The following is a 27884-nucleotide window of genomic DNA, read 5'->3' as shown; positions in this document are numbered from 1 at the left end:
GGGAATCAGGTAGGTTAGGACATGGGGTTCCTTCTTGCAGAATATAGCAGGATTCCCGCAGACCAGCTCCAAGAACCAGTGAAGAGGAGAGAAGAGAAAGTCTTGGTGAATCCATGGTAGGGAGAATTGAGCAGATGATGAACAGCTAGTTAAGGGAAACCAACCGTTGGTGAACAACTAGCTAGGAACTAGTTTTTGAGGAGAGATTTAGGAACCAAGGAGAAAATAAATACTAGTCTAGTTGTAAGTTGAGTTACAAATGGAAAGGTTTTATAGCCCAGGAGAACTTTATTTTTCTGTCTCTCTGTTACTTGCTCTCTGTTACTCCTTGGGCCAGCCCTACTGTTTTATTTAAAGTGAAGTTCAATTTTTTCATTATAGATTACATCATGATTTTTCTCATCTTTTATAATCAATAGGGGATTTAAAAATCAAAACGCAAGAGAACAGTCTAACAAGGAAATACAAACAGGTCTGTATAACCTACAATAAAGAATACAGCAAAATCAATCAATTTCCAAGCGATGGTCAGCATTACCTTATTATTATTTCTTAAACAATACTTGGGAAAGTTTAATCATAAATTTTCCCAGGCTAAAGCCATTGTGTTTACATGATTGTCATAGCAACATAGCTTGAGCTAAATGTTCTCTAATAAAGAAAAACTTTACTTATTCCCAGTCACAAACCAACAAGTGTGCTTTCTAAGCCTAGGCTAACAGCCAAGGGGTCCTCTATTATAAAATATCTTTAAAACATGACATTCCAACCACACCTTTTGTTGCTCTCAAAGCAGATTCTAAAGAAACCTTTCTATATCTAACACTATCTAGCCAGGTACTGCTATATCAAGGTCCTAACTTTTGTTTAACAAGATTTTGTCTGACTGCTCACAATGGTCAGAGTCAAGACCATTCATTGTCTCAAGTCTTTGGCCAGATGCCTTCTTTCAACATTCTTAGTGAGAAAAAGTTTTCCCTGTGCGAATTTCATTAGCGCTGACAAATAAAGAGAAAAAAGGCAGTTTTAGGAGAGGAGTAGTTTTTAAAGTAGTTTTAAGGCAATAATATACCTGGACCATATGTAGTATTTAAGGGCAGTGGTGATCAGCTAGAGGTCTTTAGAACTTTGTCAAGCAAATCCTTAAAAGCTGTTCTGGATGTCTAGAGATTGTGCTGGACAGTTGGAAGTCTCTGGAACTTTGTCAAGAAAAGCCTCTATGACTTGTTCTTATGTCTCTGACACAGGACCAAGAGTAAGTCTGGAGGGCCAGAGTGATGAAGAGGAAGGAGGATAAAGCTTACCTCCCTGGGAGCCAGCCAAATCTGTTAAGTGTGTGTCTCTGGAAGAAAATGGTTCTGCAGGTTACTAGAGTTGCAAAGGAGTAGAAATGGCCTAGAAAGTAAGCCTGAAAGAGAGCTCAGGGAAGAAGTATGGAGATCCTGTATTTTGGCTCATAACACTCATTCTACCCCTTCCTCTGCAATGTTCACTGAGACATAGATACAGGAATATATAGTTGTATCCATTGGTGTTAGGGTTCTTATGATAAGTTGACTTCTGCATTGTGTACAGTTGTAGTTTTCTGTAATGGTCTCCACTTGAGCTGAAGTTTTGGAACTAGGAACTTCAGATGAGAAGGAATTTGTAGCATTTGTTTTAAGCTTGTGTTACCTTACTCAATATAATATATTCTAGGTTCATCCATTTATCTGACACTTTCATGATTTCACTTGTTTTTGCAGCTGAATAGTATCCTGTTATGGGTATATGCCATATTTTTTACTATTCTTTCATCTGCTCAAGGATGTTTACATTGGTTTCATTTCCTGTATATTTGAATAGGGCAGCAATAAACATTGCTAAGGAAGTATCAGAGGAGTAGCAAGTTAAATTCTTTAGACATATGCAAAGGAATGGCTTTGTCATATGGTAGATTTATTTTGAGAATTCTCCATACTGATTTCCAGAGTAGCAGCACCAATTGTATTCCACAAACAGTGAATAAGGGTTCCACTTTGCCTACAACCTCACCAACATTTGTTGTCAGTTGTTTTGTTATCTTAGGTATCCTGACTGGGGCAAGGTAAAATCTCAAGGTTGTTTGAATTTACATTTCCTGAATTGTTAAGAATTATGAGTATTTAAAAGTATTTGCTAGGTATTTCTGTTTCTTTTATCTTTGCTCAGACCCTTAGTTCATTTTTTAATTGTGTCACTTGTTTCCTTGACTCTTTAAAAATTTTTTGTGTATTCTGAATATTAATTCTCTGTGAGATATATAACTTGCAAAAGATACCCTTTTGAAACACACCTCTCCATTCTTTGGCTCTTATATTTTTCTGCCCTTCTCTTTTAAGAGATTGCCTGAGCTTTTTAGAGTGTGGTATTGATGTCCTATTTAGGGCCAAGCACCCCATCACCACTTATTTTGTATTTAGAAGGCAATTTGACCTTATGTTTATTTAGAAAACAATAGTGTCTTGTTTATTCTTCTACTGCTATGATAAAGTACTATGACCAAGGCATCTTATAAAAGAAAGCATTTAATTGAAGACTTGCTTATAATGTTAGAGGATAAATTTATGATCATCATGGTGGGAGCAGGCAGGAGGCAGGAAGGTATAGTGCTGAAGCAATAACTGAGAGCTTACATCTTGAGATAGCCATGAGAGAGAGAGGAGGAAGAGAGAGAGAGAGAGAGAGAGAGAGAGAGAGAGAGAGAGAGAGAGAGAGAGAGAGAGAGAGAGAGAGAGAGAACTAACTGGGAATGTCATGCTCCTTTGAAATCTCACACACACACCCCCCCCCCCCCAGTGACATTCTTCTTCCAAAAAGGCCACAACTTCTAATCCTTTCAAAACAATTTTACCAACTGGAGGCCAAGCATTCAAACACATGCACTGATTGGAACTACTCTTGTAGTAAGAATTTTGGTCTTTAAAAACCCAGCTAAATTAATGTGAATATGTTTTTGTTTCAATCCGAAGTGTGGGATATGGGGTTGTTTCAGATTGTCTACAGTCACTAACTATGGTTGTCTCCTGCTCTAGGAGGGGTGTGATTTCTGCCAACTGCAGATTGTTTAATTCTGGGGACTCGAGAAGGTGTAAATAGGAGAGCATTTAGAGGGCCTGTGGAGGCTGCTGACCCTGCTGATGCTAGTCCCTGCTGTTGCTGGTTCATCCTGCTGCATTTCCTGGATTGCTGCTTTGCTGGACTGCTAGAATACTGGTTTGCTGGATTGCTGGATATTCCAATGGCAAAGACTGGACTTGCCCTTAGGAACCTGATGCCTCTGATCAGCAGGAAGTGGTCTATGCCACTTTTCCTCTCTAACCTTCTTTCTCACCTACCTAGCATTGGGGGGCATTGGAGGGGGTTGAGGTGGAGAAGAGTGATAGATATAAGAACCCAAAAAAGCCCCCAAAGTATGCGTATATATTTTCATTCAAACCACCACAAATAGGGTCTATGACCTTCCATTACTATGAGAGCTAGGTAGCATGGAAGAAGCTTCCAGCTCAGTTCCAAATATCTCTCTCTCTCTCTCTCTCTCTCTCTCTCTCTCTCTCTCTCTCTCTCTCTCTCTCTCTTTCTCTATCTCTTGGTTTCTCTGTTGTTTTGTCTGTAAGTCTGCCTCTATCTCTCTCCCATGTCCCCACTCTGAGAAGACCTTTTACTCCCCCTACTCCTCCAATAAATTTATTGCATTAGATCTGTTGTGTAGTGTGATCTATGCAGTATACCTTGGCTTGGACCTGCCAAGGTACCTTTCCCTGCCTAACGCCAACATTTATACTTGCGTATTTCATAATGCATTTGTTGTAAGTACATAGATAACTGGCTGAGTTCATTATTGAACTATGCATTTTTGGGAATACGTATTATTTTTCGAGTTTGTGGCAGAATATTCCTATGACTAAATTGTGGCAGAATATTCCTATGACTAACGAAGTGGGATCAAATCATAATTCCCATTTAATAGATGAACTGGGATAGATATGTGATATCTATGAACTTCATGCTTTTCACTAATAAAAATAAAATAATAATTATTCAGTACTGGGGGTTTGTGTTTTCCTACATATAAAATGAGAATGATCTTAAAGATTGATTTTGAAATTAAAACTATTATCATGAGCCTAACAAAATAAAAATAATGCTTGATTGATATTTTTCTGTCATAGAGTATTTTCTGATAAATTTAATTAGTCATTAGAGAATATTACTTTGTTGTCACAGCATATTCGACTAAATATCTAAGATCATTAAAGGTAAATGATTTAGAATCCTATAACGTTAGTGCAGTAAATATGCAAAACTTGATATATTTTTGCAATTTTATAGCCACATGGAGAACCTAAACCCTAAGAGAAATGTATTGTTCTTCAGGAAGCTAGCCAGTTTAGTAATTAGTTGTGAGTATCCATTTTTTGTTTTGTTTTTGTTTGTCTTTTGATTTTTATTTTGAGACAGGGTCTCACTCTGTACCCAAGGCTGCCCTGGAATTCATATGTAGCTGAGGCTGATTTTGAGCTTGTGATTTTATTGACTCAGGCTCCCAAGTGCTAATATAACATGTATAAGCCAACAAGCCTGGCTTAGCATTTCTTTTCTGACTGAATGTTATTATTCTCTGATCCTCTGATCCTTTTCAAATGGGTAACCTATCTTTAAATGGATAGCCTAATTTTTCTTTTTCTTTTTCTGGCTTTTTGTTGTTGTTGTTTTGAGACAGGGTCTCTCTGTGTAGGCTTGGCTGTCCTAGACTTGCTTTGTAGACCAGGCTGGTCTCGAACTCACAGTAATCTGCCAGCTGGGATTAAAGGTGTGTGCCACCACACCCAGCTCTAATTTTCTATTAGTTCTCTTATAAGTAAATAACAGCATTTGAGAATTGTGTTTTTATATAATTTATAGATGATTATACTTGTATATAATTCACAGAGGTTTTGTGAGGATTAACTAATAAAATAATAACATAGTAAGTACTCACTATTAAGTAGCTGGTGAATTGAGCCCTGTTCATATCATTTAAGGAGTTAATAGGCCCAGAAACTTCTAGGATCTACTTCAACTGACCCTGGAAGCCCCAAACAGCCTAATGGAAAAAGATAATAATTCTTTTGTCTAAAAGTAGTTGGATAACTACTTCTTTGTCATAAATTTTCATCTTGTTATATTCTGGATCTTACTTTGATCACTAAGATGTAAGAACAGCTTGAACTAACAGAAACTTTGTTGAGAAGCTTTGTGCCTTAAAAACCATAAATCTTAAATAACTTTGCTTGATGTTAACTCTACTCACTGTATCACTTTTCTTCTACCTATTAAAACACTATATCATTAAAAACTTATCTAAACTCCACTCTTTGTTCAAAGGATATAAAAACTATATTTTTCTTCCTTGAAGTTTCCAATTTTCTTGTTTCTCCTTCAAAAGAACAATTTTAGCTTTGAATGATACATTGACATGTGTTATGCAAGATGTCTATGAATTTTAATATATATGGTACTTTAAAAATTCTATAGAAAGCTTTATGATTATCTTCCATCTACATTATAATTTAATAGATAACTCAAAACATTTTTGTCAACTATGCTTCATTTTCTTTTTTTAAATTTAATTTATTTATCTTTTATTTGTTTTTATTTATTTATTTATTTATTTATTTATTTATTTATTTTTATTAATTTATTCTTGTTACATCTCAATGGTTATCCCATCCCTTGTATCCTCCCATTCCTCCCTCCCTCCCATTTTCCCCTTACTCCCCTCCCCTATGACTGTGACTGAGGGGGACCTCCTCCCCCTGTATATGTTCATAGGGTATCAAGTCTCTTCTTGGTAACCTGCTATCCTTCCTCTGAGTGCCACCAGGCCTCCCCCTCCAGGGGACATGGTCAAGCTTCATTTTCTTATTTATATCAATTAAGGATCCAATCAATTTTGCAGCTTTGCTATGCATTCCCTCCTCATCTCTTTTTTATAAAATTGAGTTTTGCAAATGAATTCAATAATAATAATATAATACAGGCACAAAGGCCATAGTCTAATCTCTGTGATGTGATCATATTTCTAAGCATTGAGTACTCTTATATGACTAATTGATCTTGATCTCTTTAATTATCTTATTTATTTGAAACAGGGTCTCACTATGTAGCCTTGGCTATGTACTCACTAGATCAAGCTAGCTTCAAATTTACAGAGACTGCCTCTCCTCTCAAGAAATAGGATTAGGAGAAAGTACTACCATACATGACCTGTTTAATGATTTTAAAAAAGACCTCATTGGTTTTGGAATTCCTGTTTTTGAAGTGGTCACATTTTCATGTCAGTTTCATTTCAGAAACAGACTAATGTATGTATTAATCAAAATGGAGCGTTACCATAATAATTTAGATGGAATTTTTTTCTTAGGAGTGTTGAAATTGTGGCTCTATTTATATCATTCAGAACCTCAGACATGTTATGTTTTCTTCATTTTTTTTGGATTATACTGGCTATTTATTAAAACTTAAACTTTTAAAATCTTCTCATTTTCACTATTTCTCTATCCCTGTTCTCTCCCAGCCTTTGGTAACTACTATCTTAGCATCTGTGACATTAATTTCTGTTTGCAAGTTTACAAATGGGTGATATCATAAAGTATTTGTCAATATCTACTTCATCTACATTGACAGACATATGTTCTAGCTCACATGTTATATATCCTAGGAACTCAATAAAAAAGCAAAAGATTTTGATTCATTCCATGTTTTAAGATTCAATGTTTTGTCATAGGGATAAATGAAATGAAAATATGACTATCTGTAAAATACAAAGATTGTTTATGCTAGCAGAAAACTTAGAGTTCTTTTCTAGTATTGGGTTGATTAGAAGGAAATAGTATTTTCTTTGGTATTATTTCCGATAATCTTTCTAATAAGTTACAAAGTGATATCAGATAACAAAGAGAGCTTTTTCTTCTGAAAGACTTGTCTTATCTCTACTGTTTAGCCACATTTGCATAGGCATTTTCAATTTCTTTGTCTTCAGGACATGTGTGGGCAAATTCTTCACGGGCATAGGCATTATGGAGATAGCGCCAAACTCCTGAGAATTCTGCTGGAATGTCAAAGTCACGATACTTTTTTGCAGCAACCTAGGGTTTTAGAAAACAATGAGAAAAGTTGATAGTAAAATATATCAGTTATGTTCAAAAGCCAAGTTTGCAAAATAAAATATAAAAGAAATAAAATATAAAAGATTTACTATTTTACTGTTTTGTCTACAAATGTAGACAAAGGCATATTTTCCATTACTATGCTATATACTACCAACCCACAAACCCTTCACACTGTGCAGCCACTCATACTCAAGCTTACTTTAATAATGTTCAGTTTTGGCAACAAACTGCAGTCAGCCAGGGTTATTTGATCACCATCCAAGAACAGTCTTCTGGAAATTGTATGTTCCTTAGCACTGTCTAGATCAATTTCATCCAGAAGTGGAGTGTTTAAATAGTCATCCAGACGTTTAAATTCTCTAAGCAGGGATTTTTCAAAATCTGAGGCGATAAAGTAGTAAGGTTATTTATAAATTATTATAAACATTATCTTAATAACTAAGTATGTTCTTAGTAAGCTTCTATGGTTTACACACTGCTTGGACTGGCTCTTTTCCACTATTACACTGATGAGACAGTTAGCTCAAATGGTGAGTGTAAGTATCTTGTACCTTTCTTAAGGAACGATACACTGGTAGGAGAATTAAAGAAAGAAAGAAAAATCAATATATATTATCCAACACGGAAGAGTCAGAAAGTGAGAGAGGAGACTGTTTTACGACTCAGGAAAACAAGCTTATTCAAATATGTTTACTGGAGATGGTAGGTCTTGCAGTTTAAAGAGCCTCAAAAGCATAGTTCTGCAACTAGTTCACAGTTGGCCCACAAATGCTCTATTTGAACTATGCTGGTAATTGATAAGTTGAATATTGAGTTCTACACACAATAAAACTCAATGCAAGGGAATTTCAGATACAGGACAGAAAATGAGGGGGAAGTGGGTTGTTCTCCAAAATGTACTATATATTTGTAAAAACTCTATTTTAGTTCAGTAACAATGGAAGAATGAGCAAGCAACTGAGAAAAATAGACTTAAAAGACATTCTTACTCTTATTTGCTTCCTTTTTTGTATTCTTAATGTATGCAGAAAACTTGGCAAAGAGATTACATCCCACATCAAAAGATTCCTTGTACTTGGGACTCAGGTAGGGATACCTTAAAAGAAACACAGGTGACTATAATTCCCACATTATATCACAGAGATCAGGGTGTCCTAACCTTTACTGTACAAAGAATAAAAATTATTGAAAATTGAAGGTATTCAGAAATCTTTCAGTAGAAACATAGTTTTCCTTAAGCTGAGAATATTCTAGTTTCTAAAATTCAGTTGAAATTGTGCCTGGAATACAAACCTTATATATCTATAACAATGCTTTAGAGTTTTGCTTATCCTCCTAATTAATGCAAGGAACAAAAGCAATACATTTTCAGTAAGTAGTAGGGAAACAAGCAAGTAAAATATCATGTTTGTAGACTCAAGTACATAAAAACATTATCATTTCATTAGACACAGAAGAGACCTTTGACAGAAATCAATCCAGTATCGCGTTATTATTAAAGTTCTAGAGAGACTAGAGATACAAGGGGCATATCTTAACATAATAAAGGTATATTGCACCAAGCCAACATCATGCTAAATAGAGGAAAAACTCAGAGTATGTCTATTAAAACCAAGAACAAGACAAGGATATCAACTATCTCCATGCCTATTTAATGTAGTGCTTGAAGTTATTAGCTAGAGCAGTAAGACAAGAGGGATACAAATAGGAAAAGAAGATGTAAAAATATTCTTGTTCATTGATATGATTCTTTTCATAAAAGAACCTAAAAACTCCACAGAGGTACAACTGATAAATTCATTCAGCAAAGTAGCTGAATACAAAAATAAGACACAAAACCCAGCAGCCTTCTTATCTATAAACAACAAATACACTGAGATGTACCTACCCTTTCCACTCTACCCTTTCTCACTTACCTAGTTTTGTGGGTTAGGAGGGATTGGGGTAGAGAAGGGTGGTAGATATAACAACCCAATAAAAATAGCTAAAAAATATGCCTATAGCAGACTATATAAAGGACACAGATGAATGAAGCTCTTGCTCTTTTTCAGCTTTCCCACACTGTCACTGGCAAGTCCATTCCTTCACTGGCATTAGAGCCTACTATATTCTGGGATTTTGGCATTTACTGAAATACCACTGAGACAACTAGCCTTTCGGACTGAAAACTACTGGATTCTTGGACTTTTCTTTGGTAGACAGCCATTGTTGTACTAGATGGACTACAGCCTGTAAACTACTCTAATAAATTCCATATATAATCATTTTGTTGGTTTTGCTACTCTAAAGAACCATTATTAATACACCCCTGAACAAGCTTTGCCTCTGTTAGCTCTTTCTTCTTAGCTAATGAATACATTCATGTCCTGTTAACCTAAAGTCATACTATCCTCCTCCTACAACTTCCTCTTTTAAAGTATCATTGGGTCTTGTTCATTTCTACACAGCAAATTCCTTGGTAGAGTACTCTTTCTCTTTTTGCTCTGCTCATTCTCCTTAGCTGATTCCATCCATTTGCAGAGGACCAGTAATTGTGACATTTCTTTGTCATCTATTCCCAAGTTGCTCCCAACATCTCTAAGTTAACGCATATATTTCAACCAAAGAACATAGTGTTTCTCCATGAACCAGCCTTCTTCTTGCCCCTCTTTGCTACTAGATACACACTCCTAGGTCATGCCATTGTACATGTTGCCTAAGTCATGTCATTTTGTCACAATGATAGAAAAACTAATTACAATGGGGGAATTCATATAGAGAGGGAGGAAGAAGAGATAAATAACATAAAAGGATGTTTGGAAAAGCAACAGGGAAAACCTAAATATTTTTTAAGATACTTAAAAGCAGTTATTCTACATGTTAGGGTAATGTTCCCCCAGGGGCAATGGGCTATCTAACAAATATGTCTGTGCCAGGCAGATGATACCTTTCTTCAACATGTTGGTCACAGGATTCTCCTAAGCAATATGGCTATTCCCATTGCTTTTGGTTGCCAGCCAGGCCCAGTCTTGATTAGCTCTTATTAATTAATTATACAGCATTAGTATTCTGTCTCCCCACTCCTACCCCATGAGTTCTTTATTTCAAGTCTACAGAAATTTTATTTCTCTGTTTTAAAATATGCTAGGAATTTAAAAATCACTTGGACCGTTGTATCTATAATGTATTTGAAGTTGAAGAAGGAGCTTTATATATGTGTCCTATTGTAGGACCAGATTCCCAAACTGTTTTCAAATTAACAAGACTCCCAAATCTGGAGCTCGTAAGGTGGCTCAGTGAATAAAGGTACTTGCTACTGAATCTGAGGACCTGAGTTTGATTCTTGGGAGGAAATATCTGACATCACACACACACACAGACACACACACACACACACATTAATTAATCAATAAATGTAATTCTAAAGATTAGGAAAATCAATCTGGGATAAAAAGATAAAAAATTATCTTAAGTATAATAATATCCAATAGAATCCTGTACCTTGGAGGAGCTAGTGTCTGCTCTAGAAACTCCTCAATTTTAATGAAATCTGTTTTCAGCTCGTTGTTATATAGCAAGAATGGAGGATTGGTGCCTGGGGCTAAGTTCTTCAGTGCTTCAGGTTTTCTATGATCATTGAAACAAGAAGAGTTATAACTCTAGATAAATGCCAATCAAATGTTAACATTATATTGTTGTCTACCAATATCAAGCCCCAGAATTCAATACGTCCTTATTCACCTTACCTGGATATGTCAATAGTAGTGACATTAAATTTAACTCCTTTAAGCCAGAGTATCATGAAAAGGCGTTGGCAAAAGGGACAGTTTCCAATACTTGCCCCATCACTTCCAGCCTAGTAAGATAAAGAAAGTCTTCAGTGTACTAATTTTCTTGTTACACAAGCATGTATTACGTGCTTATTGGGAAATTGGAAGTACCTAACCCCCTTATTCTAAGAAAGACAATAAAGGAAATAATGACAAGCATGATGAATTTATAATAACAAATCATCATAATAAAATTTTATAGTATCATATTTTATATAACAAATTTTTTACTCTGTAAACAACAAACATGATCATACAACTTGTCTCATTTTTGAGATTTAAGTAAAAATTACATAATTTTTAACAGATCCTTTCAAATTTCCTTCTTGGAAAGATTCTTTCCATATTACAAGTGACCATTTCATTTTTTTTGTGTGTGTGTGTGGATTGTTTCATAACATCTTTGCATTTTTCTATTAAGGTTATTTTTCCAGATCCATAAGAAAATATTATATACATGCATGAAATAATTAAAAAATTAAATAAAAAAGTTATTTAAAATTTAAATATACATAGAATTTGTTGTTATTTATAACATAGCCTGGTTTTCTTGATCTACATATATAAGCATATATACATATATCTATAAATTATATATATTCAATATTACAAGAACTTTTTTTTTACAAAACCTTTATCCTTACTTTAATCATGAATTTATGCTATGATGCTTTCCTCTAGAAACTTTATTATTATTTCATTTTTATACAATTTTTGTTTTTTTGCAATTTTTTATTATATTTTTTACATATACATTTATATTATTACATAAATATAATAAACTACATACATCAAGAGGAACCACAAAACAATCAGGAGTCATATAAATGTTACATTCATAGTGTTTTGGCTATTCGTATTTGGCGACTTTGAAGAAAACATCTTTCCTTATCTTGGTCAGTCTAAAATTCTGAATGAAAATCAATATCATATCTCATCTCTATCAGCTTAAAACATCTATCTAGACCTAAAAACATCTTAACACTTTTAAACAACTAAGCTTAATTGTAAAACTAAATTATCTTGACTTCAACCTCATCAGAGACTTGAGAAGGAATAAACCTGATTACCTGAGTAGACAGGAAGTGCAGGTTAGCAGCTTCCCAAATGAGAAGATAACAGAGACAGTTAGCTGCCTGAACAGTCACCCAACACTCTCTATAACATTGGAGCATCATCTTCAGCCTTCTGTCCCAATATATCTGACAGACATATTTGTGAGGCAGGAATTATTGAAGACTTGCTAACTTTGTCTTGTCTGAGTTTGGCCATCGACTCTGCCTGCATCCAGGCTTTCCCATTTTTAGGCAGAATTCTGTCTGTGGCAGAAATGAGAACGTTTTGCCCAGTGGCGCGTTTGCCACATTTGAAGCCATCTCCATAAGGAGGTTCTTTGATGCTCATCATCCTCTTTGAGGTAGGCTGGGTGTTGTCAGGAGTTAACCTTGTCTTACTGTCAAATAATCTTTAAAATAATAAAATCATCTTTAAATACCATATTCTGTAGGTCTCTGAGGCTTTTGAAGACATTATCTTACTATAGTTTACCTTATATATCTATAGGATCATATCTATCTGTTAAACCTAGGATGTATATTCTCATGATAAAAATAGGCTAGTAATTGAGAGGACCATGATTTGATCAACTAACAATTAGCTTGTATTACTTAATTATCCTAAACAGCCTACAATACAACTTTCAAGATATTGGAAGTAAACCTTGTATTATAATTGAGTTGTATGGGTACACTAACTCATATTAGAGTAGAAATTTATTTAATGTGTGTGAAAAATAACCTTAAATTTGAATTTTATACCAATGTATCAAAATTAAACTTATTTTGCATTAATATACAAAATTCTATACCAATGGATTAAAAATAACCTTATTTGTGAGGAACAATTGATACCTTAACTTGGGTAGATTCAATAAATCTACTTTTTGTCCTGTCATCCTTATATATTTCTATATCCCCCTTCTTTCTTTTCAACCCCTATCTGCATTCCTATGAAAGAAAGATAAAGGAAAAGAGAAACATTTCTAAGTCCAACCTTGTTTTCTTTCTGAATAAGCAAACTTATAACCAACTCCCAATGAAAATAAGCATCTGTAGCCCAAGAGAGCAAAGAAAAACCTACCCAACCCCTCTTAAATGGGATGTTGTTCTCTTAAAGTTTCTTCCTGCTGATTTGGGGCAAATAATACCTTTATAGGGGCCCAAATAAAATATAGGAAAATTGTTAAACAATCCAGGAATAGCATTTGTGGTCCAGTTTCTAAATGTTGGGAAATTCCAGGCTTAGAGTCCTGTGTAGGACAGTCTGAAATGCTGGACCAATTGGGATCAGAAGATTTCTTCAAAGCTGTCCTGGGAGCTGTCCTGTTCTGATGAGTAACAGCAACTGAAGCACTTGGTGTTGGAACATGAAGGATGCAGGATGTCAGTGTCCAGCATGCTGAGAGGAATGAATCCTGTCAGGTTGCATGCAGTGTCAGTGTCCTGTTCTTTTGTTCAGAAAACATATAATTTCTCACAAGCATTATACATCCCTAAAATTATGAATGTATAAGGTGTGCATGATGCACAGGACAGTTAAGGCTGGTTCTCTTCTTTTTGTATGAGCAGAAGAAAGACATTTGCAAATATTCATTCATGCTATATGAAGAATGGCATCTAATAATAAGTCACAAGGATTCTGTGATCTTCAAGAAGCCTTGTCTATGCATAGACATTCATGTCTCAGAGCTATTCCCATGTAGTGGGATTAGTAATATAAGTTACCTGCTTATTTTGCAGCTTGAATTCTTTGCATCCTGATTGTAGCCTCCTCCCTTGTCGCTTCCCAATCCCACCCTCCCTCCTTCATCTCCTCTCCCTCCCTTCCCTAATCCTCAGAAAGGGGAGCCCTCCTCTCCTAACACTTGACCTCAGCCTATCAAGTCTCATCTGTAATACCTGTATCCTCTTCCTCTGTGGCCTGGTAAGGCAGACCTGCCATGGGGAAGTGATCAACGTTGGGAGGCCAGACTCCATGTCAGAAGTAGTCCCCACTCCGCATATTGTGGGACCCACAAGGAGTCTGTGCAGCCTTTCTGCTATATCTGAGCAGAGGGTCTAGGTCCACATTACACATCTGCTTCTTGCATTTGATTTGAGAGCATTTTCTTGAGTATTTTTGCATCAATGTTTATAAGAGAAATTGGTCTGAAATTCTCTTTCTTTGTTGAGTCTTTCTGTGGTTTAGGTATCAAGGTATAATGTTCCTTCTGTTTCTCTTTTGTGGAATAGTTTAAAGAGAATTGATATTATCTCTTTTTTGAAGGTCTGCTAGAATTCTATGCTGAATCCATCTGGCCTTGGGCTTATTTTAGTTGGAAGATTTTGATGACTGCCTCAATTTCCTTAGGAGAGATAGGACTATTTAATTAGTTTACCTGATCTTGTTTCAATTTTGGTAGTTGGTATCTATCAAGAAAATTGTCTATTTTATTTAAGTTTTCAAATTTTGTGACATATAGGCTTTCAAAGTACAACCTAATGATTCTTTGGATTTCCTCAATGTCTGTTGTTATGTCTCCTTTTTAATTTCTGATTTTGTTGATTTGATTACTCTACCTTTGCCTTTTAGTGAGTTTGGTTAAAGGTTTGTCTATCTAGTTGATTTTTTCAAAGAACCACCTCTTGGTTTTGTTGATTCTTTGAATTTTCTCTTTGTTTCTAACTTATTGATTTCAGGCCCGAGTCTGATGGTTTCCAGCCATCTACTCCTCTTTGGTGAGTCTGCTTCTTTTTGTTCTAGATCTTTCAGGTGTGTTGTTAAGTTGCTAATATGGGATCTCCCCAATTTCTTTATAAAGGTAGTTAGTGCTATGAACTTTCTCTTAGCACTGCTTTCCTTGTGTCCTATAAGTTTGGGTATCTTGTGCCTTTGGATTCATTGAATTCTAGGAAGTATTTAATTTTTTAAATTTCATTCCTTACCTAGATATCATTGAGTAGGGAGTTGTTCAGTTTCCATGAGTTTGTAGTCTTTCTGTTGTTTCTGTTGTTATTGAGTTCCAGCTTTAATCCATGGTGGTCTGATAAGATGCAAGGGATGATTTTGATATTTTTGTATCTGTTAAGGTTTGCTTTGTGACCAAGTATATGGTCGATTTTGGAGTTCCATGAAGCACTTAGAAAAAAGTGAATTCTTTCATGTTTGCATGAAAAGTTCTGTAAGTATCAGTTAAGTCCATTTGATTCATGACATCTATTGGTTTTGTTGTTTCTCCGGTTAGTTTCCACAATGATCTATCTATTGGTGAGAGTGGGTTGTTGAAATCTCTCGCTATTAAAGTGTGCAGTTTGATGTGTGATATAAGCTTTAGTGATGTTTCTTTTATGAATGTGGGTGCTCCTTCAGAATGGAGATATCATCTTGGTGTATTTTTTCTTTGATGAGTATGAAGTGTCCTTTCTCATTTCTTTTGATTAGTTTTATTTGAAAGTCTATTTTATTAGATAATAGAATGGTGACTACAGCTTGTTTCTTGGGTACATTTGCTTGGAATACCATTTCCCAGCCCTTTACTCTAAAGTAATGTTTATCTTTGTTGATGAGGTGTGTTTCTTGTATGCAGCAGAATGACAGGTCCTGTTTTCTCATCCATTCTGTTAGCCTGTGTCTCTTCATTGGAGAGTTGAGGCCATTGATGTTGAGAGATATTAATGACCAGTAGTTATTGGTTCCTGTTATTTTGATGTTGGTAGTGGTAGAGAGTGTGTGTGTGTGTGTGTGTGTGTGTGTGTGTGTGTGTGTGTGCACGCACATGTGCATGTGCATACATACTTCATTTTGATTTTGTGTATGTGGGGTTATTTATTTCCTTTGTTTTCCTTTGTAAAGTTACTCTCCTTGGGTTGGAGTTTTCCTTCTAGTATCTTCTGTAGTGCTGGATTTGTGGTTAGGTACTGTTTGAATTTGGTTTTGTCATGGAATATCTTGTTTTCTCCTTCTATGATGATTGAAATTAAAAAAATATTTTTATTTTATGTGCATTGGTGTCTTGCCTGCATGTGTATCTGTGTGAGGGTGTCAGATCTTGGAGTTACAGACAGTTGTGAGCTTCCATGTGGGTGCTGGGAACTGAACCCGTGCCCTTTGGAAGAGTAGTCAGTGTTCTTAACCACTGAGGCATCTCTCCAGCCCCTGAAATTTTTGCTAGGTATAGTAGTCTGGATTGGCAATTGTAGTTTGCCTTTATATGTGAGTTGGCCTTTTCTTCTTGCAGCTTTTAATATTCTTTCTTTGTTCTGTACTTGTATTGTTTTGATTATTATGTGGTGGAAGGGTTTTCTGGTCCAATCTATTTGGAGTTCTGTAGGCTTCTTGTATATTTATGGGCATTTCTTTCTTTCTTTCTTTCTTTCTTTTTTTTTTTTTTTAGGTTAGGGAAGTTTTCTTCCATGATTTTGTTGAAAATGTTTTCTGGACCTTGCAGTTGGGAGTCTTCTTTTTCTTCTATCCCTATGATTCTTAGGTTTGGTCTTTTCATCGTGTCCCAGATTTCTTGGATGTTCTGTGTCAGGAGCTTTTTAGATTTAACATTTTCTTTGACTGTTGCATCTATTTTTTCAGTCATATCTTCTACCCCTGATAGTCTTTCTTCCATCTCTTGATATCTGTTGGTGATGCTTGTGTCTGTAGATCCTGTCCTCTTCTCTAGGGTTTCCATTTCTAGGATTGTCTCAGATTGTGTTTTCTTCAAAGTTTCTATCTCCATTTTTAGGTCTTGAAACCTTTTATTTCCTTCTCCTGTTTGATTGTAGTTTATTTAAGTGTATTGTTCAATTCTTTCATCTCTTTGTGTATTTCTGTTCTATTTTGAGGGACTTATTTTCCTCCTTTAAGGCCTCTATCATTTTCATAACCTCAGATTTGAAATCCTTCTCTTGTCTGTTGGTTGTGATAATATCTCCAGGGCTTGTTGTGGTGGTGAGACTGCTGGTTTCTCAGTGGTATCAAATGGTCCTGGGGATTGTTGCTTGTGTTCTTATGCTGACCTCTTCCCATTGTGATGTCTCTGCTTGGAGCATGTGCCCAGTACCTGCTTGGACCCTAAAACTTTCTGTGGATTTTCTGGGTAACCTGAGGTCAGATACACTAGTGTTCCCGACTGTGGTGTCTGCTCAGTGCTAGGACCTACAGATGCTGGTATTTTTGGAGTCCCTGGATTGCTCTGCACCCCAGGGAGTTCAAGGGCTCCCTGCCAGCCAGGTGTGTGTCACTTGAAGGGTTGCCAGGTGCCTGCTTAAACCTCCAGGAGCTTTCTGTGGGTTTTCTGGGTGACTTGAGGTCAGATCCACTTGTGATCCTGACTGTTGTGTCTTCTCAGTGCTAGAACCCACAGATACTGGTGTTTTTGCAGTTTCTGGCTCACTCTGTGCCCCAGGGAGTTCAAGAGCTTCCCACCCGCCAGGCATTTGGAGCTAATGTGAGCACATAGTGGCTGCTTGGACCCTCTCAGAGCTCTTTGTGGCTTTTTTTGGGTGGCCTGAGTTCAGATCTACTTGTGTTCCCAACTGTGGTCCCTGCTCGGTACTAGAACTCACAGACGCTGGAGTTTTTGGGAGCCAAGGCTCACTTTGAGCCTGGGGATTTCAGAAGCTTCCTGCCAGTCAGGTGTGTGGCTCTAGCCTTCAGAGCTTGTGCACCCATTTCTGTGAGAACCCAGGTCTTTGTGGTTTTATCAAGTGGTTGGAGGCTCGACCCAACCGTGTTCCACACAATTTGGAACCTTCTCACCTGTGGGTCACCAGTACTGGTGTTTTGTGGTTCTCAGATCAGTCCTTAGGTTGTTGACTAAGTCTCTGCTGTCCTGCTGATCAAACATGGTCTGTGTTAGTAGCCACCATCTTGGATCTCCTCATTATTTTATTTTTGCATGTGCTTTATCTACTTGGAATTTTTGGTGAAAGGTGTATTGGGACTTCTGATGTAGTGTTTTTGTATCAGTTAAATTTTTTTTCATAGCTAGACATGGTGGCACATGCCTTAGTCCCAGCACTTGGGAGGCAGAGGCAGGCAGATCACTGTGATTTCGAGACCAACCTGGTCTACAAAGCAAGTCTAGGACAGCCAGGGCTACACAGAGAAACCCTGTCTCGAAAAACAAAAAACAAAAAAAATTTAGACAATATATTTTGATTGTATTATTTCCCCAAAACCTCCAAGATCCTCTCCACCTCCCTATAGTCACTCAACTTCATACTCTTTCTTTCATAAGCTCCCACAAACCTCCCCAAACCCAGTAAAACAAAAACTAAGAAGACATATAAACACCAAATCATATAAAAGTAGACACACACACACAACACATGGAGTCTGTTTTGTGTTGGTCAAGTACTCCTGTGTATGAGGCCTGCCCTGTACTGTAGCTGAAATATACAGTGTCATTCTACTGAATAATAAAATTTTTCTCTTTCTCATCAAGTATCAATTATAAACAACTTCTTGGTTAGGGATGGTACTTTATGCCCACTTCCCTTTCTTCATGTTGGGATTTTTCCTCTAGTGTGAACTTGTACAGGTTTTGTCTTAGTCTTTGAGTTCATATATGCACCATCCCTGTAGTGTCTGAAAGATGCTGTTTCCTTGAAGTCATCCACTACACTACCTCTGGATCTTACAGTCTTTTTACCTCCTCTTCTGCATAGAAGCCTGAGCCTTGAAAGGAAGGGTTTGATAAGACATCCAATTTAAAGCTGAGTTTTCCAAGGTCTCTTACTGTCTGCATGTTGCAAATTTGTAGGTCTCTCTCTCTTAATTACCATTTATTGCAAGAATAAACTTCTCTTGAGGGTTGAGTGATGTACTGGTTTATGTGTAAAGCTATATGTCATTAGACACTGTTTTAGTGCAATTCCTTATCAAAATACCTACACAATTTTTAAAAGACATTGAAAGATCAATTCTCAACTTCATATGGAAAAAAATTTAAAAACCCAGAATATCTAAACATATACCAATATGAAGAAAGAGAAGTGGGCAAAAAGTCCCATCCCCAAGCAATAAAAGATCCTCTGGAAGAATCTCCATCCCTGATCTCAAGCTGTACTATAGAGCAACAGTAATTAAAACAGCATGGTACTGGCATAGCAATAGGCTGGTGAATTAGCAGACCATACTTGAATCAAAGACCCAGAAATAAATCCATATACCTATGGACACTTGAGTTTTGACAAAGAAACCAAATTCATACAAAGGAAAAAGGATAGCACCTTCAATGAATGTTGCTGGTCTAACTCGATGTCTACATGTAGAAAAATGCAAATAACCCATATTAATCACCCTGCACAAAACTCAAGTCCAAGTGGATCAAAGACCTCAAAATTAAACCAGATACACTAAATTTATTAAAAGAGAAAGTGGGGAAGAGCCTTGAACTCATTAGTATAGGAGACAACTTCCTGAACAGAACACCAATAGCTCAGGCCTTAAAATCAATAATTAATAAATGGGACCTCATGAAATGGAAAAGCTTCTGTAAGGCAAAGGACGCTGTCTATAGAATGAAATGGCATTCTACAGATTGGGAAAAGATCTTCACCACTCCTACATCCAAGAAAGGGCTAATATCCAAAATATATAAAGAACTCAAGAAATTAAACACTAACAAACCAAATAACCCAATTAAAAAATGGGGCACAGAACTAAACAGAGAATTCTCAACAGAGGAATCTTGAATGGCCGAGAAACACTTAAATTCACAATGTCTTTAGTGATCAGGGAAGTGCAAATAGAAAAGACTCTGAGATTCCATCTTATAGCCACCAGAATGGCTAAGATATAAAAACTCAAGTGACAGCACAAACTGGCGATGATGTGGACCAAGAGGAAGCTGGTGGGAATGCAAATTTGTACAACCACTTTGGAAATCAATTTGGCACTTTCACAGCAAATGGCTCTGCCTCAAGATCCAGCTAAACCACTCCTGGGCATATACCCAAAAGATGCTCCACCATACAACAAGGACATTTGCTCAACTGTGTTCATAGCAGCTTTATTTGTGATAGCCAGAATCTAGAAACAACCTAGATGTCCTGCAACCAAATAATAGATAAAGAAATGGTAGTACACTTACACAATGAAATACTACTCAGCTATTAAAAACAAGAAAACCATGAAATTTTCAGGCAAATGGATGGAGCTAGAAAGGTCATCCTGAGTGATGTAATCCAGACCCAGAAAAAGACATATTGTATGTACTCACTTATAAGTGGATTTTCGCCACATAATAGAGGATAAATATGCTGCAGTTAACAGACCTAAAGAAGGTAAATAACAAGGAGGACCCAAAGGAGGATGCTCAAATCTCACCCAGAAGGGGAAATAGAATTGACGGTGGTAGCAGTTGAAAAGAGGGGACAAAGTCGGAGAGGGAACATAGAGAGATATGAGGATGGAGATTGGGTCTGGGGAGAGCCAGGGCAGGAGGACAGAAGGTATGCAGAATAAAGAGAAACTGTGGGAAAGGGAATCTCTGTGACAAGCTGGAGACATAAGTCAGAATAGGCCTCTGGGAGGATATGAGGGTGACTCTAGCTGAGACGCATAGTAGCAGGGGTCATGGAGACTGAAGAGGACACCCTCTCTAACTAGACAACACTCCTTGTGCAGGGAGGAGAATACCAATCCACCCACAAAAACTTTGATCCAAATGTTACCTAGCCTATACATAAGATGTGCAGGGGTAAAGAGAGAACAGATAAAGCACAGATTGAGGGAATATCCAAGCAATGCCTGGCCCAACCCAAGACCCACCCTATTGAAGTGAAGACACTAATATGGATACTCTGCTATGTAGGCTTAATTTTCTTAACAAATATATTTTATTATGAACTTATTAACCGTGAGTACCTCACTTATAACCCTACTAACCTAAACAATAGGAAAAGAAGATTAAAGAATACAATAATGAAACCGTAAGAATTCTCCTGGCGTAATCAGCAGGATTTCTTCTGCAGGAACCTGGAGCAACCAGACCCGGAATCTCAGCCAGAGCCCCGAAGCCTCCTCGAGCAGTTCTCTCTAGGAACCTCTCGAAGTGGAGCAATGAACAGCCAAAACTATCCCAAGTCTCCAAAGGCCCCACCACTTGTTTTTGGCTCCTATATATGCCTCCCCTCAGAGTCTGGTCACGGGTTTTCTTCAGCTGGCCACAATCAAGCTCCTGCACATGGTGGTTCAACTTCTAAGGGAATAAACCTCACCTGCTCTCTCACAAGTCTTTTTGTCATCCCACACTTGTGATCTAAACAAAAAAACATGTTTATCTCTTCTTCACTGCTATGCTTTCAGACTGGAGTCTATCAGAGTTGTCCTCTGAGAGACTCCACTCAGTAGCAGTTTGAAACAGATGCTGAGACTCAGACAAAACTTAGGCAATGCATAAGGAGCCTAGTGGAAAAGTTGGTGGGTGAGGTTAAAAGGACCTGGAGGTGACAGGAGCTCCACAAGAAGACCAATAGAGCCAACTAACCAGGGCCCAGAGGGACCTGTGGAGACTGAAGCACCAACCAAGGACCATGCATGGACTGGACCTAGGTCCTCTACATAGATGATGTAGCCAATGGGCAGCTTAGGCTTCATGTGGGTCAACTAGTAAGGGGAGTCGGGGGGTGTCTCTGAAATGGATTCTGTTGTCTGCTTTTTGATCACTTCCCCTGATGGGAATGCCTTGCCGGGCCACAGGGGAAGAGGACGAACTCAGTCCTGAGATGACTTGATGAGCTGGGGTGGGTGTGTAGGGGGCTCCCTTTTTCCGAGGAATAAGAGAGTGAGGAGGGAGGGTGGGGCTGGGAGAAGAAGAGGGAGAGGGCTATGACCAGGATATAAAGTAAACAAATAAATTAATAAGGATATTATGTAGGGGTTAGAAAAAAATGCATTGGCAAGGGTAAGTGTGTAACCATGAGATGTAGGTTGAATGAGAGGTGAAAAATAAGATGTGGAGGAGGCTGAGATAAACTGGAAAGGTCACATGTACAAATATTACAATCTCCAAGAGTTATAATAGAAGTAGTACTGAAAGAATGACAGTGATTTTTTAATAAATAAGGAGCAATAAAGACTGTAGAAATGGCTCAGGCAGTAAAGTGTTTGCACCACAAACCTAAGAACCTGTGTCTGGATCCTCAACATTCTGTAGAAAAGCCAGGCTCTAATCACAGCACTGCGGGGAACAGAGACAGGCAGATCCTTAGTTCACTGGCCAAATCAGAGACTCTATCTCAGAAAATAAGGTTGAGAGCAATTGTGAAAGATGCCCAACACCAACCTGTGGCCTACACATGTATGCACATACATGCACACATACACACCTACACATGCACACACACATATATGCACACACACAAAGAAGGGAGAGTGAACTAGGATTTTAAAAGTCTACAGTAAAAAGAGGTTAGTGAATGACTAGTTTATTACTATAAGGTTCAACATGGCTATTTTCCTGGGCAAGTACATAGAATAATCTAAAAATAGCAATGAGGAGTAAGGTTATTTAAGAAACATCTACCCCAAATCCAGGTGTGTATGCATGGTATATGTGCACATGTCTGTAGGTGTTCCTGGACACATGTGCTGAGGTCCTGTTCTATAAATTCCCCATCTCTTCCTTATTCCTTTGACATTGGATGTCCCAATGAACTTGGGATTAGGCTGGTGGCCAGCAATCCCAGCAATCCTGTTTTTATCCTCTACCCCCAGCACTGGGATCACAGATGTATGGCCATGCCTAGTTTGTGCTCTGGGTTCCTGGAATCTAAACTCAGGTCCTTGTGCTTGTGCAGTTAGCACTCTTACTCAACGCACCATCTCCTCATCCATTAATACTTTTAATTTACTCCACCCACTGACTTATTCATTCTTTAGAGCTCCTATTCTGTGAGTGATCCTATAACTCTTAGAAGGGGTGAGGGTATTCTAAAGAGACACATGTGCCTCTCCCTTTGACCATCAGACTGTTGAAACAATAGATCCCAGGAAATTAAATCCCCTCCCTGTCCCTGCCAAATCTCATGCAGGGAGAAAGGCTAGGATTCTTGTGTCAACAAGAGGGGACTTCTGCCTCCAGTACTGTTAATTAAGTTTCTTGGTTTGTGTTGCCATTAATTTATTTGTCTAATCTGGAGAATTGGGAAACCACATTTTGCTTTATCCCAACATGGATTCCCATATTATTTTTTGTCACTTTTATCATTGTATATCATACAAATAAGTTATGTTGTCTCCTTTGCCATTCATTCATTCATTTAATGTTTATTTGATACTTGGTATCTGTCAGAGAGTTAGGTGCTAGCTCCCAAGGCCCAAGCTATTAGCATCTCTTATATCTTGGAGACTCATTTTTCTCTTTGGCCTCAAGTCACTTAGCTCCTACTCTGTAGCTTGAAGAAGGAAATGAATGGCACTTGGTTTAAAGCTGCTGTACCTTGGTAATTGTAGCAATATTAAGGCCCCAGAAAACTTGATTACAACTTCAGCTTTTTGGAAAAATTTTATTTCCCAACAGTGCTTGCAATGAAGGAAATGATATTTATTGTTTCCTTTTCCTGATGTTAGAGTCAATAGGAATGGGAAGAAGCAACCAACTTTGAATTTCCTCTGTAAGAGATGAAGAATCCAATCAAAACTGGCTTTAGTAAATGGAAATATGATTAATCTTGAGAGACAGGAAAAAGAATGAATTCTGATAATACATACAGCAGGAAGGGTGGATCACCTTTGGCAAAAGGAGAATCAAAACAGTGATGGGTGGGGGAAATGCAGTAAAGTTTCACAGGAAAGTTCAATGTTGTTTTCTTTTTCGTTGTTCTGATTTAAAGTGTCACCACATGAAATTTTAAGTTATAAACCCCTAAGCCTAAGTGACAGATTATTTATGTATCTTTAGATGAAAAAGTAAGTAATTTATGAAAACAGCCTTTTATTTTTCTGATCTACATTTCTAAACTTGGAAAATAATAGTCAGTAATAATGATTATTATATTATCAAATGTGACATACAACTTGTTAATCCTCACAATAAATATGACCCTGAGATGGCTCAGAGCAGCTTGCTGAGACTGGAGTACCCACAAAGGACCAAGCATGGACCTCCCTACAAATATGTAGCCTATGGGCATCTCAGGCTTCACCCTCTAATAAGAGGAGCTGGGACTGTCTCTGACATGGACTCTGCTGCCTGCTTTTTTTAATCACTCCCCCATTGCTAGGCCACAGGGGAAGAGGATGTGCTCAGTCCTGATGTGACTTGAAGAGCTGGGTTATTTGAGAAAGCGTGGTTCCCCTTTTCTGAGGAATAGGGGAGGGGGAAGAGGGAGGGAAGGTGGGACTTGGAGGAGACAAGGGATGGGGCTATGACCAGAATGTAAAGCAAATAAAAATAAATATAGAAAGAAGAAAGAAAGGAAGCAAGGAAGGAAGAAAGAAAGAAAGCAAAAGAAGAGAAAATGACCCTGTCAAGTGCGTTGTTTAGCTCTTGCTTTGCAGTTGAGGAAGTGCTGCACAAAAACACTGGCTTTCTCAAAAACACTCATTAGTGACAGATATACTCTTCTCAGCAAATATATGAATGTCTTATCCATTCATGTTCTTGATTACTCATCTAATAGTTTTATTTAGATTTTTATATTTAGTAGTCATTGTAATAATCTCAAGATTAGAGTTTGAAAGTGGTGTGATCATTCAGGAAAGAGTAGAATCTCTACCCTCTTGTACACACTAAAATTTTTTAAATTACTGAATTCAAATTTTGACCCAAATGATTGATTCCACAATTTTCACAAATATACTACAAACACAAATATACAGTCTAATATTAGAGTACTTGGTAGAAAAATCAAATATTAAACTTAACAATTAACAGAAAATCAATAAGATGAGCCTTGTATTTAGGTAAAAGTATTTCTTTCATTGTTTACATGGAGCATATAGGGAACATGATATAGCTTCTTAATTGTGGCAAAAATGCTTGATATTTTCTAGGAATCTCATTAACATGTGGCAAAGTTGTGGTAGAGATTTTAAACTACAACCAATAGATTTATTTCATCTTTAAGCTCAATCATTAGCTCTTTACTGTTTTTACCATTTATGTCTTCCCCTTGTATATTCTATGTAAGTCTTAGAGATCTGTAGACCAAATGTCTGAGCAAAGCAAAACAAGAATCCTGGACCAGATATAACTCAAGGTTCTTCCAGAAAATTTGTAATCTGTATCACTGCCATTAGAATAGATTATACCTAAAGCATTCCATTTGATGAAATTCTAGAAATTTTTACTAAAAAGTTCACTCAGTTGAAAACAATTGAATAAAATTTGGTGTATAACTTTTAAAGAATCAAAATTCTAACTCCTTGATTCATGAGTGATATGACTTAGGACAAAAACTATTTATGTGCTCCTTGCTTTAGTTTTGTATACATAAACCAGGGTTAATAATAAACTTTCCAGTACATTGCCTGTCATATACTGAGTACTCAGTAAGTTAGTAAGCTAATTTTTTTCATTCAACATTTGCTCATCCAATATGTGTTCAGATTACCACCCAAATGTGGTAAGGAACTCTATGAAGATACACACAAAAGCAGATGCCAACAACTGACTTTTGAAATACAACTGAATTGAGGGAACAATTTAGACAAAAACACTTTAGTTTTCCTATGGAGAAGCATTACCACTTGTTGGAATTTGTAGGTGTAAATGGTAAGTTAAAACTTCAGGCCAATTATATACTAATTGTTTGAGAAGTCAGTATGTTTTTCTACAATCCAGAGATAAGAGAAGTAGTTAATTAAAACTTATTTGGATTACCTTGTGTGCAGGAATTCAAGAGCTTCATTGTTATAATTTTGAGAACATATCGTGATAATGTCTTTGGTGAATATATATGACAAGTTACTAATCTAAAATAGTTGTAAGAGTATTATTTTTGCCAATAGATGTTTAGCTTAACATTTGATAAGTACATTTGTGTCTCTGCAAGCCAGAAAGAGGTAATGTCATTTTAGAAATGTCACTGAAACTTCATTGTTTTACCTAGAAATGATTAGTAAAATGTTACTATAATATTGCAATAACTTACATTTTTATTGTTTGAGAATTTCATACATGCATACAATGTGTTTTGATCAAATTTAACCTTATCTCTAGATGGTACATCTATAAGTTAAAATTGTTTAGGAAATAATAGTGTACTACTATTGCTGATGCTGATACTAGGAGTACTACTAATAATAATCTGTGCCCTAAATTCGTGTTAACATAAATGAAGCAATACATGTAAAATGTTTAAAAAAGAGTCTGGCACCATATGAGTTGATTTTATTATTATTATTATTGATATTGTCCTGAATATTTTCATTAGTCAATTAAAATAAATAAATAAAGAACCCTAAACAGCAATACAAGCAAGAGTTTAGGAAACTTTAATTTCTACTTGAAATAGCCGATAGAATTCTTCATTATGACCTAATTAGAAATATGTATTTCTTTCTCTCATTTTAGGGGTTTTCCAGAGTGCTTTTCTGAAAAATTAAGACACTCGAAAAAACTTACAATGCAGATCAAAAAGAAGAAGTACTGCATTCTCAAATGCCTGTTTGTCATATAACAGGCACAGTCTGCTGGCTATTATTTCCCACAGTGTGCATGTGACCCTGCTATGATGCTTGTCCATTATGAAAGAATCTTAGAAAAATTTCTCTGGCCTGTGTGGATATAGAGTTCTAAAACCATCATTAGCCTGCTTCTCTACACTCATTTAGGTCATTTAAAATCTATGTCATAAAACATGGTAAGACATAGAAAGGCTTTTAAATCTCTTCATTGTACAGATGGAGAAACAAAGGTTTGGGGGAAGGAATGCATTTTTTTTTCAAGGAAAACAAGAGAAAATATAATTTAATTACTATGACAACAACCAGTCTAGTACTCTATTACTATCATGAGATGATATCTATTTTTCTATTGTCACATCAGAGTTGCCAAACATACAGGCATTCCTCTAGGACTTAGGGTGGGAAAATAATTACAAAGTTCACTTTTACTTGTAGTCTAAGCTTTGAGATTCTTTTAGAAGCTGAGGTCCAACATAAAAATAATACTATTTATATACTGTTTTACAGCTGGAAAACTTACCTTCACAAAAAGCTCAATTTCAGGGTCTGCTTGAGTGCTGGCTTTTAAGCTTGCCATCTTCTGTTTTACTGCCAGTTGTCAGCCTCCAGCTTCTTTGTGAAGCAACAATACTTGTGGACTCTTCTTTCACTTGTTTTCAAAATTTCATGCAATGTTGATACTTTGAGAGTTTAGCTTGTTGACTGAGTCAGACTTGGGTTAGTCTTTCCTCTTAATGGATGGAATTAGAAAGTTCAAAATATTAAGAGCAGCTCTTGAATTTGTTTTTCTTCTTTCTCTTGACCTGACATTTCAGTGAAGGAGGAGCAGAAGATTGTGTGTCAACTGGCTGGCTAGAAGGGTGGGGGGCATGTTTCCAGAGTTTCATTGCCATTAGTCAGCAGTGTACACACACACACACACACACACACACACACACACACACACACACACACACACACTGGTTGGGGGTGATTCAGTTCTGGCTTACACATATCAAGCTGACCAGACGTTCCCTAGAGCCCTGAGTCCTGGGCTCCATGCCCAGAAATGGTTCTTCCGTTACTGCTCCTGCAACCTGACAGCTTTCCCAGGAAAAGGGCCAGAATTGACTTGGAATTTTATCATTGTAAAGGATTGTCTATCTAATAAAAATATCTTAAGTGGAGTTAAAAAGTTGTGCTTCAACAAATATTTTCTCCCTTATTTCCACACTCATGCAGCTATATTTCTGTT

The 27884-nt window shown here is 36.9% G+C and overlaps 1 protein-coding gene across 1 annotated transcript; it reads right to left on the bottom strand.

The window, feature by feature from the left end:
* Nucleotides 1–482: 482 nt before the first annotated feature.
* Nucleotides 483–27768, bottom strand: CLIC2 (chloride intracellular channel 2). Its single transcript, XM_084790055.1, has 6 exons — nucleotides 27171–27768; nucleotides 10898–11007; nucleotides 10653–10778; nucleotides 8162–8268; nucleotides 7372–7553; nucleotides 483–7148 (listed from the first exon to the last, which is right to left on the bottom strand). Exons 1-6 carry the CDS (start codon nucleotides 27225–27227, stop codon nucleotides 6993–6995), a joined length of 738 nt encoding a protein of 245 aa, XP_084646181.1. The 5' UTR covers nucleotides 27228–27768; the 3' UTR covers nucleotides 483–6992.
* Between the last annotated feature and the right edge of the window lie 116 nt (nucleotides 27769–27884).

Source organism: Acomys minous, assembly GCF_964271855.1.
Source record: "Acomys minous genome assembly, chromosome: 7".
NCBI classification, from domain to species: Eukaryota; Metazoa; Chordata; class Mammalia; order Rodentia; family Muridae; genus Acomys; species Acomys minous.
This window is presented reverse-complemented; position numbering and strand designations above follow the sequence as displayed.

Coding starts and splice junctions, on each gene's coding strand:
- CLIC2 (XM_084790055.1), bottom strand. CDS start 27,227: ATGGCAAGCTTAAAAGCCAGCACTCAAGCAGACCCTGAAATTGAGCTT. Junction 10,779..10,897: donor ACTACTATTGACATATCCAG/GTAAGGTGAATA, acceptor CAATGATCATAG/AAAACCTGAAGCACTGAAGA. Junction 7,149..7,371: donor CAAAACTGAACATTATTAAA/GTAAGCTTGAGT, acceptor CTAAAACCCTAG/GTTGCTGCAAAAAAGTATCG.